Below are 15,017 nucleotides of genomic sequence, written 5' to 3'. Positions count from 1 at the left end.
AGTGATTGGTGTAACACTGTTGTGTGTAAAGTTTCCAAACATTTATTTTTAGATAATTTTGATCTAATTAATGATAAGTGCTGTAACCAAGCAATTAGATCTCTTTTTATTAATATTTCTTCCCCTCCTTCAAAATTTGTTTGGTTAAACATGTTTCCTTCTTGTGTGTGGGAAAACTTTTGGAGAGTTCTTAATCGTTATTGTATTTCAAATAAGACTAAAGAAGTATCATTTAAAATTGTTCACAGAGTATATCCTGTGAAAGAAACTTTGGAGCGTTTTTATTTGGACATTGAAAACAAATGTTCTTTTTGTAGTTGTGAAAAAGAGTCTATTGTACACTTATTCTATGAATGTCCCTGCTCATCTGTCTTTTGGTACAAGATGTCTCAATTTTTAAGTGTTAAATTGAACTGCAATCTACATTTAAGTTTATCTTCAGTTGTGCTGCATTTTAATGAATATGACGTTTCCAAAGGAAAAATGTTCCTAATTGACTTGTTTTTGCTCTTAGGCAAATTCTATATTCACCAGGTTAAATGGAGTAACTCTGAACCCAATTTTGTTCATTTTCAAACAGCCTTTAAGATATATTTAGAATCTATACAATTTGTAAAGAACAAAAAAGCTAGAAAAACTGTTTCTCTTTTAAATGAGTTTAATATATGTTTGTAACGCCCTATTTTATTTTATTTTTTCTATTTTTATTTTTTTGTAAGGTATGTGATATGTAAAAAATGTGATGTTATATGCACTTGCCCTTTTGTATAATTTCTGAATTTCAAAGATTTAATAAACTTGAAAAAAAAAAAAAAAGGACTTCTTGCTGACATCAGCCTTTTTCTTCTTCTTCTTGGGATTTACTGGCAGTTGGCAAACAACTTTTAGGTGCATTACCGCCACCTACTGATTAGGAGTGTGGGTCAGGATCATAGGTCAGGACCTATCTATCAGCCTCCTTGTTGCTGGTGTCTGTTATGCATCCTGTCCTCTCTTCGCGCCTGAATCTCAGCTTCCCACTTGAGCATTGCAAGCTACGTGCTCTGACGCCTATATATATACATTTGCACAACAACAAAGTAGTAAAAAACAGAAATGTTTTTCCTTTGCATGTTTGATAAATTACACTTACACACAAAATAAACATTAAATAAAAAATGAGAAATATACAAATACTTTAAAAGAGGGCCATGTAAATATACATGAATCATGCAGCATGACTGAAAGTATATATATATATATATATATATATATATATATATATATATATATATTTATACACACACACACACACACACACACACATACATATAAAGACAAACTATTACATGTAAAAAATATAGTGTAACAAATATAGTGCCGTTTTTGGTCTTAATTGCAATATATTTTGTAATATATATACATGTATGGTGTATGCATATATTGCAATATATTAAAGCAGATAAAGACAAACTATTACATGTAAAAATATAGTGTCCTTTTTTTGTCTTGATTGCAATGTATTTTGTATCATATATACATGTATGGTCTATGCATATATTTCAATATATTGGAAAATATAAATATTAAATCCCATATATGGAAATATGTTGCCTAATTTATTGCATGATATTTTCCAATATACTGCAATATATTTTTGTTTCGTAAGGGTTGTAACTAGTGTAGAGTCATTATTACAGTAAGGTATCTGTACTTTTACTCAAGTATGGCTTTCAGGTACTCTTTACACCTCTGAGAAGCTGTTTGTGATTGCAATTTGTTTTTATATGCTGATGACTCTGCCTTATTAGCTTCAGACAAAGATGTAGGATCAATTCAAAGGACATTATGTGAGGAACTTGGTAAAGTAAGAGACTGGGTTTCTGAAAACAAACTTTCGTTAAATCTTGAAAAAACTGAAGCTATATTATTTGGGTCTAAAAGAAATCTAAAAAAAGGTACCTACTATGTCCATTATGGTTGGGGAGTGTGAAATATCTACTAGAACTTCCATTAATTATCTGGATGTATCCTAGACAATGATTTAAGTGGAACCAGTATGGCGTTAAAGATTTTGGGTGAGGTTAATGCTAAGATAAGATTTCTTGCTAGAAATGCCAGTTGTTTGGATAAAAAAACTCTTAAATTACTCGCATTTTGTTAAGTATAATGTCATTTTGAGTATGCATGTATATCCTGGATTTCTAACTTGTCCAGTGTATATCTAGATAAAGTGCAGAAGTCACAAAACAAATGAATAAGAGTAGTTTTAGGTCTTAGTAGTTTTACAAATGTTGATGTATCTCATTTCAGACAGCTTAATTGGTTACCTAGAGGGTAGATTAGAAAAAGGGTACATACGATACTTAATAAAAGAGCTCCTTTATATTTTAATAACTATTTCTCAAGGGTTAATGAGAAACATACTTATAATACCAGGCAAAGTCTTATGAATGTTACATTATACAATTTCAAGAATATGTATGGGCGTAGGTCTTTTCATTACTCAGGGGCTCTAGAGTGGAATAAAGTGCCTCTTAATATTAAAATTATTATGAATAGGCTACAGGTGGTTTTAGCATTAAAGTTAAAAATTGGATATTAGGTGGGTTGTTTTAGACTAGAGTAGGTATGTTTTTTTTATATTGTGGGAATTTTGATTGTATTTGTTTGGTATTTTGGAAAAGTTTTTTGATTATGTAGTTTATTTGTAATGCCAATGCCCCTACTTCCTTTGCACTAGAGGTGAAGTTGTGTTTTACTTCAAGGACCACAATGGAAATAAGTTATTTTTAACTTTATTTTGTTATCCTTGACAAATGTGTTATTTTACTTTACGTCCAATAAATAAATAAAAAGTTGTGACTGCTGAGTTAGCACTATATGCTAGTTTATGCTAGCATTTAGGCTGAAAATCTACTATTGACGTTATAAAGAGTGAATTTTGTGCCATAATTAAACAAACAAATCAAGCATGTTGCGAACAAACTCAATCTGCTTTGCAAAGGGAAATCTCGACTCGCAAACAAACAGAAAACGCTTTGCAGGAAATGCAGACTGCTTTGCATAAGCAGTTAAATTTGCTGCGGCTATGACTCAATATTATAAGTGAACGTATTACTAAAGTAACGTCTAGAAGAGGAAGCTAAGTAAAGCCCAAAAAGGCTGCCTCCCGGGGTGAAAAACCCCCTAGGAGAAAAAAACCCGGGCTTTAATAAGTCCTAGGAGGGAAAAACCCTTGGGAGAACGGAAAAGGAGATTTAGCGGAGATTAAGCGGGTTCTGCCGGTGATCGTTGGTCAGGCATCAGCTGGGCATCACGTTGAAGGACGGCCAGTAGATCAGAGGTGTGCCGACTTCCACATCTACCGGGACTGGGTCTGTTTGTCTCGTTGTCCTCGGGGTCGAGGACGAGACAGGGAGAGAAAAACAAAATTGCATTAGCGTAGCGGCCGTTCATATGTATTGAAGTGTCACACAGTGATGTGGTTTAACTCAGCTTAGTTCCAGACAGACTAACTATTGCGGCATAATTATATTATCCACAGTTGAGGATTTAGCAAATTGGGGGCCCAATGCGAAGGTATATATGGTAAATAAGGGTCACCTTCCGATCTTTAAGAGAAAATGAAACCTGACGACCCGTTTGACTAAGGCCTAAATCCCCACTGTCGTCGTGAATGCAGGATCAGTGGCAAACGGGTCTATATTGTATACCATTTACAGGACCACGAGAAAACGCCAAACATCGCAACCCGACCATACGTCCTAACCCGTTTGACTAAGGCCGGAAGCCCCACTGTCGTCGTTAATGCAGGTTCAGTGGCAAACGGGTATGTATGGCATACTATTCACAAGACACACGAAAGCGCCAAAATCGCAACCCGACCATACGTGCCAACCCGTTTGACTAAGGCTGGAGGCCCCACTGTCGTCGTTAATGCAGGTTCAGTGGCAAACGGGTCTGTATGGCATACTATTCAATAGACTTACGATAGCGCCAAATTCGCAACCCGACCATACGTGCCAACCCGTTTGACTAAGGCTAGAGGCCCCACTGTCGTTGTTAATGCAGGTTCAGTGGCAAACGGTGGCAAACTATTTAATGCAATTCATTTTAAGTGTTCATGCAGAAAAGGTTTTTATTTATTTATTTGGTTGGTCTGTGTTATGACCGTGAGTGCTTTGTTCCGTGAAAATAACTATTGCGAGTTAAGAACCTTTACTAGACAAATTATGCGAATGCTTTGTTGAAGAGAAAAGTTTTAAGTCTAGATTTAAAATGATCGACTGTGTCTGATTCTCGGACATCGGTTGGTAAATCATTCCAGAGCTTAGGGGCTAAGTAGGAAAAGGATCTTCCACTTTTAGACACTTTTGATAGTCTAGGGATAATCAATAGGCCAGAATTTTGCGACCGTGGTGTGCTTGATGGATTGTATTCTGATAATAATTCTCTAAGATATGAGGGTGCTAAGCCATTTAAAGCTTTGTAGGTGATTAGTGATATTTTAAATTGTATGCGATATTTAACTGGTAGCCAGTGTAAAGATGCCAGAATTGGGCTTATGTGGTCATACTTCTTAGATCGAGTAAGTAACCTTGCAGAAGCGTTTTGAACTAGCTGAAGCTTGTTGACCTGATTTGAATTGCATCCCCCCGAGTAGCGAGTTACAATAGTCTATTCTAGAGGTCATAAAAGCATGAATAAGCTTCTCTGCGTCAGATGTAGACAGTATATGGCGTATTTTTGAGATATTTCTAAGATGGAAGAATGCTGTGCGGCAGACGTTGGCGATATGACTATCAGAGGATAAGTTGCTGTCGAACATCACACCTAAGTTCCTAACCGTGGAAGATGGCACTACAGTACAGCCATCTATGTGCAATTTGTAATCTGACATATTATGTTTGTAGCGATTTGGTTCAATAATAAGTATCTCTGTCTTATTGGAGTTGAGCTTAAGAAAGTTATGTGCCATCCAGTCACTAACATCGCTAATGCAGTCTTTTAGCTTAGAAAACGTGTGTGTTTCGCTGGGATGCGAGGAGATGTAAAGCTTGGTATCATCCGCATAGCAGTGAAAACTTATGTTATGTTTCCTGATAATGTCTCCTAGGGGTAACATGTATAACGAGAACAGGATAGGACCTAAAACTGATCCCTGCGGTACACCGTATTTAACCAGGGAGTGATATGACTCTTCCTCATTTACATAAACAAAGTGATAGCGATTGGTTAGATATGACCTAAACCAGGCTCGTGCCTGACCACTGATACAAACATAGTTTTCCAGTCTATTGAGTAAGATTGTGTGATCTATTGTGTCAAAGGCTGCACTAAGGCCTAGTAATATAAGAATTGAGATTTCACCACGATCGGATGTTAATAGGAGGTCATTTGTAACTCTAAGCAACGCTGTCTCTGTGCTATGGTGGGGCCTGAATCCTGATTGGAACTTTTCATATGTACTATTATTTGTCAAGAATGTGCGTAACTGGCTTGCCACTACCTTTTCTAATATTTTCGAAAGAAAAGGGAGATTTGAGATTGGTCTAAAGTTATTAAGCTTTCCTTGATCAAGCTGTGTTTTTTTAATCAGTGGTTTAATAACTGCTAGTTTGAAAGCTGTTGGAACGTATCCTATTTCTAGCGATGAGTTAAAGATATTTAGAACCGGGGTTGACACTACAGGGAATACCTCTTTAAGTAGTTTTGTGGGAACGGGGTCTAATATACAGGACGATGATTTGGATGATGTGACTAGTTTAGAGAGCTCATCTATTTTAGTAAGTTTAAATGAATCAAGATGTTCGTATGGTAGTCTAGTGTTAAGTGAACTAATGGGTAGAGTGGTGGCTGCCTGGGTAGCTACGATGTTTTCCCTAATAGCCAAAATTTTGTTAGAAAAGAAGTTCATGAAGTCGTTACTATTGTGTTGAAGTTTACTATTGGTTTCTGTTTGTTCTTTGTTTCTAGTCAGTTTCGCAACTGTGCTAAAGAGGAAATGAGGGTTATTATGATTCTCATTTATAAGCTTGCTAAGATATGTAGATCTGGCGGTTTTAATAGCCTGTCTGTAGTGTTTAACACTCTCTTTCCATGCTGCACGCCATACTTCTAACTTTGTGCTTCTATAATTTCTTTCCATTTTTCTAGCTGCCTTTTTAAGGGCTGCGGTGTGTTAGAACAGACATTGTTTAGGTTTTCTATTACAATATCTAGATCGTCACAGTTATCTGCTACATGTTTCATTTGGGACAGGTCTGGAAGAGTGCTAATAAAGCTATCTTTAGTGGTGGAAATTATTGTTCTGGCTAGTCGGTAGCATGTTGTGGATTGAGTGATCCTATCTAGAAGTACAGTGTATGACACAAGGTAATGGTCAGAAACTGCATCACTCTGAGGTGATATTTCGACGTCATTAATATTGAGTCCGAGTGACAGAATTAAGTCTAATGTGTGCTTACGAGTATGCATTGGCCCTGTCACGTTTTGTCTAATATTGAGAGAATTTAGAACATCCATAAACGCACGTCCTAATGCGTCTTTTGGGTTATCCACATGGATATTAAAATCACCCACAATAAGAGCTTTATCTACAGTGACTACAAGCTCAGAAAGGAAATCTGCTATTTCTTTAAAGGTGCCCTTCCTCTGGCGTTTTTATTGTTTTAGACTGTTGTCTGAGGTCTACTCATGACGTTTGCATGGTTTTTACATTCAAAAACATCAAAAGCAATAAGTAATAGGCTATTTTGTACCCTGATTTTGAGGCTGGTTAGAGAAGTGATCCGTTTTAATGGGCGGGCTGCATTGACGACTTGGAAGTAAACGCCCACTGCTATGATTGGATAACAGTTTTTCGTTCAAACTAACTTTCAATTTAATCTCATGTGTAATCAGTTTAATGTTAAGTGAGTGTCTTAAGACACAGTGTCTTTCTTACACACGCATATTTTATCATAAACCCTTTTGACACACACACGCCTGTCTTTTATCGTAAACCCACGCACAAAAACACACACACAAACACAAACGTACACGTGTCTTTTATCGTAAACCCTTTCGTTGTGCGTGTAGAAACACACACACACACACAAACCCTTTTACATAAACCCTTCGACGCGTGTGTAACGAATGCACAAACACACACATGTGTTTTTTTATCACATTTAATAACTCACACAAACACGAGTGTCTTTTATCATAAACCCTTTCAAAGAGTGTGCAGCATGAATTCGCGTCCCTCGGAAGAGAAAACACCGGCCACCACAGTGACACATAGTACTAAAGTGTTTTACTCCCACAAACACGCGTGTCTTTTATCATAAACCCTTTCAAAGAGTGTGCAGCATGAATTCGCGTCCCTCGGAAGAGAAAACACCGGCCGCCACAGTGACACATAGTACTAAAGTGTTTTACTCCCACAAACACGCGTGTCTTTTATCATAAACCCTTTCAAAGAGTGTGCAGCATGAATTCGCGTCCCTCGGAAGAGAAAACACCGGCCGCCACAGTGACACATAGTACTAAAGTGTTTTACTCCCACAAACACGCGTGTCTTTTATCATAAACCCTTTCAAAGCGTGTGCAGCATGAATTCGCGTCCCTCGGAAGAGAAAACACCGGCCGCCACAGTGACACATAGTACTAAAGGGTTTTACTCCCACAAACACGCGTGTCTTTTATCATAAACCCTTTCAAAGAGTGTGCAGCATGAATTCGCGTCCCTCGGAAGAGAAAACACCGGTCGCCACAGTGACACATAGTACTAAAGCGTTTTACTCACATAAGCTGCGCCACCATTACGTCCGGATCCAATATTGATAGAGGAGCATTGCTTTTTAATCGCAGTCTCTCTTCAAATCCAGCGTTCTTCTGAACATCCAAACATGTAGCAACTGGTATGATTACCTCGTTTAATAGGAATGATGTCTCTTGACGAAAAACAATGGCCCGAATATGGTACGGTTAACGTTTAGCCATCCTTGCAGTAACTTGTTATGAAAACTAACTCAACTACACGTAATATGTGGGCGCGGTCTCAAGTTGAAGAGCTCATGAATATTAATGACCTCGATCAGTTCCACGTCACACTGATAAGCTTTTTAAACTGACCTGATTTCTCCGCTTATTTCTTTTCAGTGGCTAGAGCTGACAGAGGAGGTGGAAGTTAATTTTCACATTCACGACACAACACAAACACATATGAACCTAACACATATCAAAAAATACAAGTAAAAACGGTTTTATGTGGAAGGGCCTCTTTAAGGAAATCTGCATGGTGGCCCGGTGGTCTATAGATTGTCGCTAAGGCAAAAGAAAGCTGTTAGTGGTTACGATCAGTTATTTCCATATTTAACAACATTAGTTCAAATGATTTAAATTTTAGCTCAGATTTTTGGTTTACTTTAAAAATTGTGTTGTATATTGTAGCTACACCACCCCCTCTCCCCTTTAATAGAGGTTCGTGTTTATAATAATAGTCTTGTGGGGTGGATTAATTTAAACTAATGTAGTCGTCTGCTTTAAGCCAGGTTTCTGTTAAACAGAGTGCATCTAAGTTTTGGTCTGTAATTATTTCATTGACAATATGTTCTTTATTGGTAAGCGATCTAATGTTAAGAAGGCCGAATTTTAACATTCGAGGTTCATCTGTTAATGTATTGTTTACTAATTTTATATTAATCAGATTTGTACCAAATGTAACAAGCGGTGCTCTGTATTTATTTGTTCGGGGAACAGATACAGTTGAAATGTGCTGATATTTCGGTAAGATTGACTCGAAGTGCTGGGATATAAGTGGTCTTGACATATCACGGCAGCTAACAGACGGACGGTTAAGCCTGCTCAATAAATATGTACCGTGTAATATAATACATTCTATTTATAATGCACTTTCTTGAACTCAAAGCACCATAATATAAGAGATTATCAAGAACATACATACACATACAACAGAAAAGTTAGTAATAATCAATCAGCAATAGTAAGCCATTTTTAAAAAAGATAAGTCTTTAAGGACCACTTAAAACAATCCAGTGATATTGAGTTTCTAATCACCAAGGGAAAAGAATTTCAGAGACAGAGAATGTAGAGAATGAGACGGGGTATAGTGATTACCAATTGCAAATGTAAGTTGAATTCAGTGTCTTGACACACAGAATTTGATTACTATTAACATACATTTATTATTATTAACACTTTCAATAAATTCAATGGGACCAACAGAATGAATCCCGACAAATTAAATATGTGTTTATTTAGTTGCTACCACTGGCAGTAAATATGAATACACATAACACATATTTAAAAGTAATTATTTAATAAATAAATCTTTCAAAAAATGAAAATTCTTCATTTGATATAAACACAAAAATGTTTGAAAAATAAAAATGCAATCAAAATAAACTGACTATACTAGAACAGTAGGCTGGTTTAGGGTGGAAGTAGCTGGTTTAAGCTGGTCAGTTTTCCCTTTGCAAAGCAGATTGAGTTTATTTGCAACATGCTGGATTTGTTTAAATATGGCACAAAATTCACTCCATATAAAAGTGTCCGACTTGACAGCCGTGGCAGATCTCGCCAGTCGATGGCAAAACACACCTTATGTCATAGATATGTATATAAAGGCTAGATGGCTCAAGGCGGAGTCAGCTGTGTCGTCACTTGGCGGCCATCTTAGGTCAGTGCTGCCATAGTGCTGCTCCCTGCTGCTGTGAACGGAAGGTGAGTGACATACGCCAACTAAAATGCTCGTAACTTGCTGAATTCTTGACGGATTTACAAACGGTTTGGTTTTTTACAAACGTTATTAACGTGGCTATAATTATGGATGCTTAAACATGTTTCATGAATTTTTTATTTATTTTTAGTATACGTATTCAGTGTCATAGGTACATCTTTGACGTTTATAACAAACCAATCCGTTTGAAAATCGGTAAAAAATTAAGCAAGTTATGGTCATTTAAAAGTACCTGCATCATTAAAACTCAATGCTACGAGTGAGCGAGCGCCCTGTCCTAAGATGGCCGCCAAAATGCGGACGTTCCACTCAATTGGCCATCAGCGCGGACGAGCCATCTAGCCTTTATATACATATCTATGCCTTATGTAAAATAAATCCTTATCCGCCTCCGTAACTTCCGTTGTCGCGCAGGTTCTGGCATTTGATTTGCTGTTTACTAACCAGTTTATTGAAGAGGAACAGACACAAGGGACAAAATGAAACAAACCATTAACGAAAATCTTTGCTGAACTTTAAAACGGTAAACTTAAAATATCGCCGGCTTTCTTTTTAAGAAATCGAAAGTTAGGAGGGTGTTCGTGATCAAAGTTTCTATGGTTGGGTAAAGTCATGGCTATAGCGCACGCAGCCACCGAGTATGTGTTCACGGATTTCGTGTTGAAGGAGCCAGCATCAGAAAACAGATATAAGGGCATACGATTAGATTTAGCCCTGGATAAGATGGTCACCTGTATCGCAGTGGGTCTGCCTCTACTTCTCATCTCTCTGGCTTTCGCTCAGGAAGTGTCTGTTGGTATGTTCTTTACTCAATATTATTTTGTTATCCTAAGCTTACTACGTTTTACTGCGTATCAAAGCTAACCATTTTCTACATGTTAATCAAAACTTAATCTTGTTTAGAGCAAAGTATATAACAGAATTCAAGAGCATTTCAAGCCAATGTAATGTTTGACTCCAGAAAAGTGCTTTGATTGACAGTTGGTTGTTTTGTTTTTGTTGTACTGTAACCGTGAATCATTTCCCCCACAAGTCTTCTTTTGTTTCTGAGCTGTGGGCAGGTGTTGCATGGAGAATTTAAAGAGCCACTATTATCCAAATTATGATTTTACATTTCCTTTGGTGTGTAAAGCCCGATTTATAGTCGTGCGTAAGTTCTACGACGTAGGTACGGCAGGCTATCCGTAGCCTGTGCGTAGCTCTGCGTAGCCTGATGTGCAACTCGCAAAATTTTTAACAGCGCGTCAGTTCTACGCGGATCGCAAGCGCTTCGATTGGTCCACCAGAACCCCTCCCGTCAGGTAAAAAAACTGCGTCATAGGTATTTCCATTTGCGATGGTGAAAACAAAGATGAGCCAAGTTGAGGAGTGATTTAACTCAAATTGCAACAAAGTCACTGTTTATTTACTTCCATCACTGCTGGTGTTCTCAAATCATAAACAACAAGTTGCTGTTTCTTCTTCGTCTGTGGGTTAACTTGCCAAGCTTCTTCTTTTTTGATGGTCGCGCTGCTACTGTGGTTACACACGTGGATACTGCCTACCAGCGGTTTGCGCGTGTGTTTGCACGTCGACGCAAAAGTATAAATGAAAACTGATGTGGAACCTACGCCGTCGCTGCTACACCGTAGGACCTACACACAACAATAACGAGCCCTTTAGTGTGTGTGTTAGTACCAACATGTTAACGATCCCTGCTGAAAAAACAATAAAACCATTACAGAAATTCCTAATGGTTTCCATTAAAAAATACCAATCGGAACCATTAGCTTTTACCATTATAACCACAACAAAAAAAATTTTGTAGTGTGTTTTGGGAAATTCCATTAGGATTTAATGGTCCACCAATAAAACCCAAAGCATACCAGTAGAGACCAACAGAGACCCATAGAGACCATTATAGTTTCCTATAAAACCAATAAAATTCCCATTAAAACCATTAAATCCAATAGAATTTATGTTTTTTAGCAGGGATATGCAAATGTAAAAATCCCAAAGTATAGATGACGTGACAGGACTCAATGCAAATAATTTTTTATACTGGCCCGGTCGGGCCAGTGGTTCAGGTTTCCCTTGCCCTGCCAAAATGTTCACTGGCCTTGAATAAAAATGTCAGTGTCACATATTTAAAAATAATAATTCAAAAGTCAAATATAATTGTATACATATACAACAGACATGTTCCGACGAAAAAAGGCTCCCTGTAACCCCATTCACACAGACCTTTGGTCGCAGAAAATACCTGTAAAATTGCCAGTAGGGATGTCCCGATCAGGTTTTTTTGCCCTCGAGTCCGAGTCATTTGATTTTGAGTATCTGCCGATACCGAGTCCCGATCCGATACTTCTATAATACATAAAAAAAGTAGAGAACCATGATGTTCCTTATGTCATGCCGCACGCATTGCTGTTTCTGTGTGGAGTCAAAAGAGTCTAACTCTGTGCCAGCGCATAACTATTGATGTGTTAAAAAATAATGAATATATACTATTTATGTTCAGGGGTTAAATTGGGATTTGTTTTGTGGGGATGCTCTGTTAGGAGGGAGAGTTTGAGGGGTAACATGTTTAATCCTGATGACAGCAAAGCCACTGGTGTGTTTCAATGACATTTTGGACCTCTGATAGGATTTTAAAAAGTTTAAGCTTTAAAGCTGTGCCACAGGTTGACCCAATCTTTAAAACCTGGACTTTAAATTATGCACATCTATGAGTCTGACACCCTATATGCATTTGTTGCACATGTCATTATGCACCATTGATCAAACTTTTAAAGGAAGTTATAAGAATCAACCTCATTGACTAATTCTAGGCATAAGATAGGCTACCCAAAAAGACTCCATTAACAAGAAAAACAACATACTGATTCAGCAATATGTCTAATAAATTAGCCATAGAGATTCCCTAAGCTGGTCAGCAGTTAGTTAAACAATCACTGTAGTAAGTTTGTAATTTATTTGTATAATCAAAAAATACATTATTTTATTAAACTATACAGTAAGTTGTATCCAGTTATCTAGTTAACATATTGTAATAAAATGATTGACATGACATGGCTTTACATACTTTAATACTTTGTTTCTAGACTTCTATTAAGTTTTTTCGACGTGTGCACCCGAACTCTCTCGCCTGTGTGCGTCAATGTCCTTTTCAAACCTCTCATCTGTTTGCCAAGAGCACTTGCGACATTGTGTGGTTGTCGGAAGGTTCATTTTCGTTGAGACAAACATGTCAGTCAATTATAAATGTACATTTTAGCGGTTACGTTGGTGTCGTCGTCAGATAACAAAGTAAAACGAATGGAGCAGCTCGCCAAATTGGTTGCAAGGCCACCGGAGTTTCTTTCTGTCTGACTGCTGCGCATGGGTCTGCAGAATGCACACACGTCAGTGCCGTTTACATTCGGTTCCAGTCGGGTTAAAAAAAAAATTTCACTAGTTCGGGTCGGACTCGGGTCTAATTTTCTCGGGTTTGTCTCGGGTCGGGTCTTTCTTTAATTTTTTTTTATTTATGCACGTCTGGTTCGGGTATGAATTGATTCGGGTCATTTCGGGTCGGGTACATTTCTTTGGACCCGAGAAGACCTCTAGTTCTGAGTGAGACACGGAGCTGCGTACTGATGTAGATTAACTGAGCACATAGTGACAAGAACGATCGACGCGTCGTTTAAATGAGCGGTAAATACCCGGTTTTGGGTGCACCGCATGCACGAGTGTGTGAATGAAAACACGTTTATTTTTCGCGTCAGTTTACAGCAGAGCAGAGCGAGACCTTCAGTATGTGTGCTGGCCCAATTTAAACCCTGCATATGTATCCGAGTCCTGATCGAAAGGTAACGTCCGATTCCGATCGAGTCTGAAACCACGTGATCGGGGCCGATTTCCGATCACGTGATCGGATCGGGACATCCCTAATTGCCAGACAAGCATCTGTGTTAACACAAACATGTCCTGTAAATCTTCTGAGATCGTTGCCGAAAATAGACCTAGTGAGATACACGAAAAACCCTCTGTGAGAACAAGAAGCCGAAACAATGCCGTAATGGGTGTGTCTTGGGTGTAACTTTTTTAAAATGAGGGATTTACATGCAATACAACATTCACGATGAGAAATGTCAGCTAACTGGACTTAAGCAGATATCAGGTAAGTTAGCTCGCCACTTACTGCACTGAAGCAGAGATCATTCAGCAGCATAAAAGAATATCGAGTCACGTGCTCATTTGAGCTTATAATAAACAAAAATGCCTGCGCGTCATCCCAACAAGATATTAGTGCTGTGTTCAAAATATCGATACAACGATACATCGTCATGGACGCCGATGCGTGCATCGATACAGCACCTTCTGTATCGATTCGGATGCACTTTTGAAAGTAACGTGACGAATCGCTGTTGATCCGTGATCCAAATGGAAAGGACGCATGTTTCCCGCGGAGTATGTAAAGTTAAAGGTAGCGGGGTATACTTTCACTTTGTGTGTCACTACTGTTATATTTCTCAGTACTGTTGAGAAGGCTAATGAACTAGTTGAGACAGGGATTGTTGTTGATGATCTTTTTATTCCTGTGCTTCCACTTTCTACACCATCAAAGAAAGTCACATTGTCTAATGTACCGCCGTTTTTAAGTGATGAGATATTAGTTAATGCTTTGTCTCGTTACGGTAAACTGGTCTCTCCCATTAAAAAGATCCCTATCAGTAGCGATTCACCTTTACTGAAACATGTTGTTTCGTTTCGGCGTTTTGTTTACATGATTATGAATGATGATATTGAGCTAGATGTATCTTTGCACTTTCGGGCTGATGAATATGATTACATTATTTACGCAACTACTGACAAAATGAAATGTTTCAATTGCGGGAAATCTGGTCATCTTATTCGTACTTGTCCCACAAAAAATGTAAACAAACCGTCAGCTGATGTTGACGCTGCCGCCATCAGAAATGACGTTGTCGCTGAACCTGCTGTAGCAGGACCGTCAGATGAGATTCCGGGTGTGTCAGAGTTAGGAATAGTAAATGACAAAAATGATGCTTCACCTGCGATTACGGCAAATGGTGCTCAAGAATTAGCGCCTCAAAACACATTTTCAAGTTTTGAAGTGTCTAATGTTCAGACGGAGGTCGCCGCTTTTAAGACCCCTGATGCTCTCAATAATGATTCGCAGGCGGCTGTGAGCCAATGTGAGGGTAATTGCAGGCGGCTGTGAGCCAATGTGAGGGTAATCAAATGGAAGCAGAACAGGCAGACTTTAAAGTTTCGTTAAAAAGAAAGAAATCTGGCAAAGTTTTAA

General features: G+C 38.2%; 1 protein-coding gene across 1 annotated transcript in view; it reads left to right on the top strand.

Annotated features, from left to right (window-relative positions):
* Nucleotides 1–10,118: 10,118 nt before the first annotated feature.
* The window catches only part of panx1a (pannexin 1a), a 79,167-nt gene continuing 74,268 nt past the window's right edge, over nt 10,119–15,017 (top strand). The window contains exon 1 of the mRNA XM_065271185.2: nt 10,119–10,523. Coding sequence (XP_065127257.2) covers nt 10,340–10,523 — 184 coding nt within the window. The 5' untranslated portion in view covers nt 10,119–10,339. The remainder of the gene's footprint in view (nt 10,524–15,017) is intronic.

The sequence above is a fragment of the Paramisgurnus dabryanus genome, chromosome 8 (genome assembly GCF_030506205.2).
Source record: "Paramisgurnus dabryanus chromosome 8, PD_genome_1.1, whole genome shotgun sequence".
NCBI classification, from domain to species: Eukaryota; Metazoa; Chordata; class Actinopteri; order Cypriniformes; family Cobitidae; genus Paramisgurnus; species Paramisgurnus dabryanus.
Note: the sequence above shows the minus strand (reverse complement) of the source record. Positions and strands in the feature narration are given on the sequence as shown.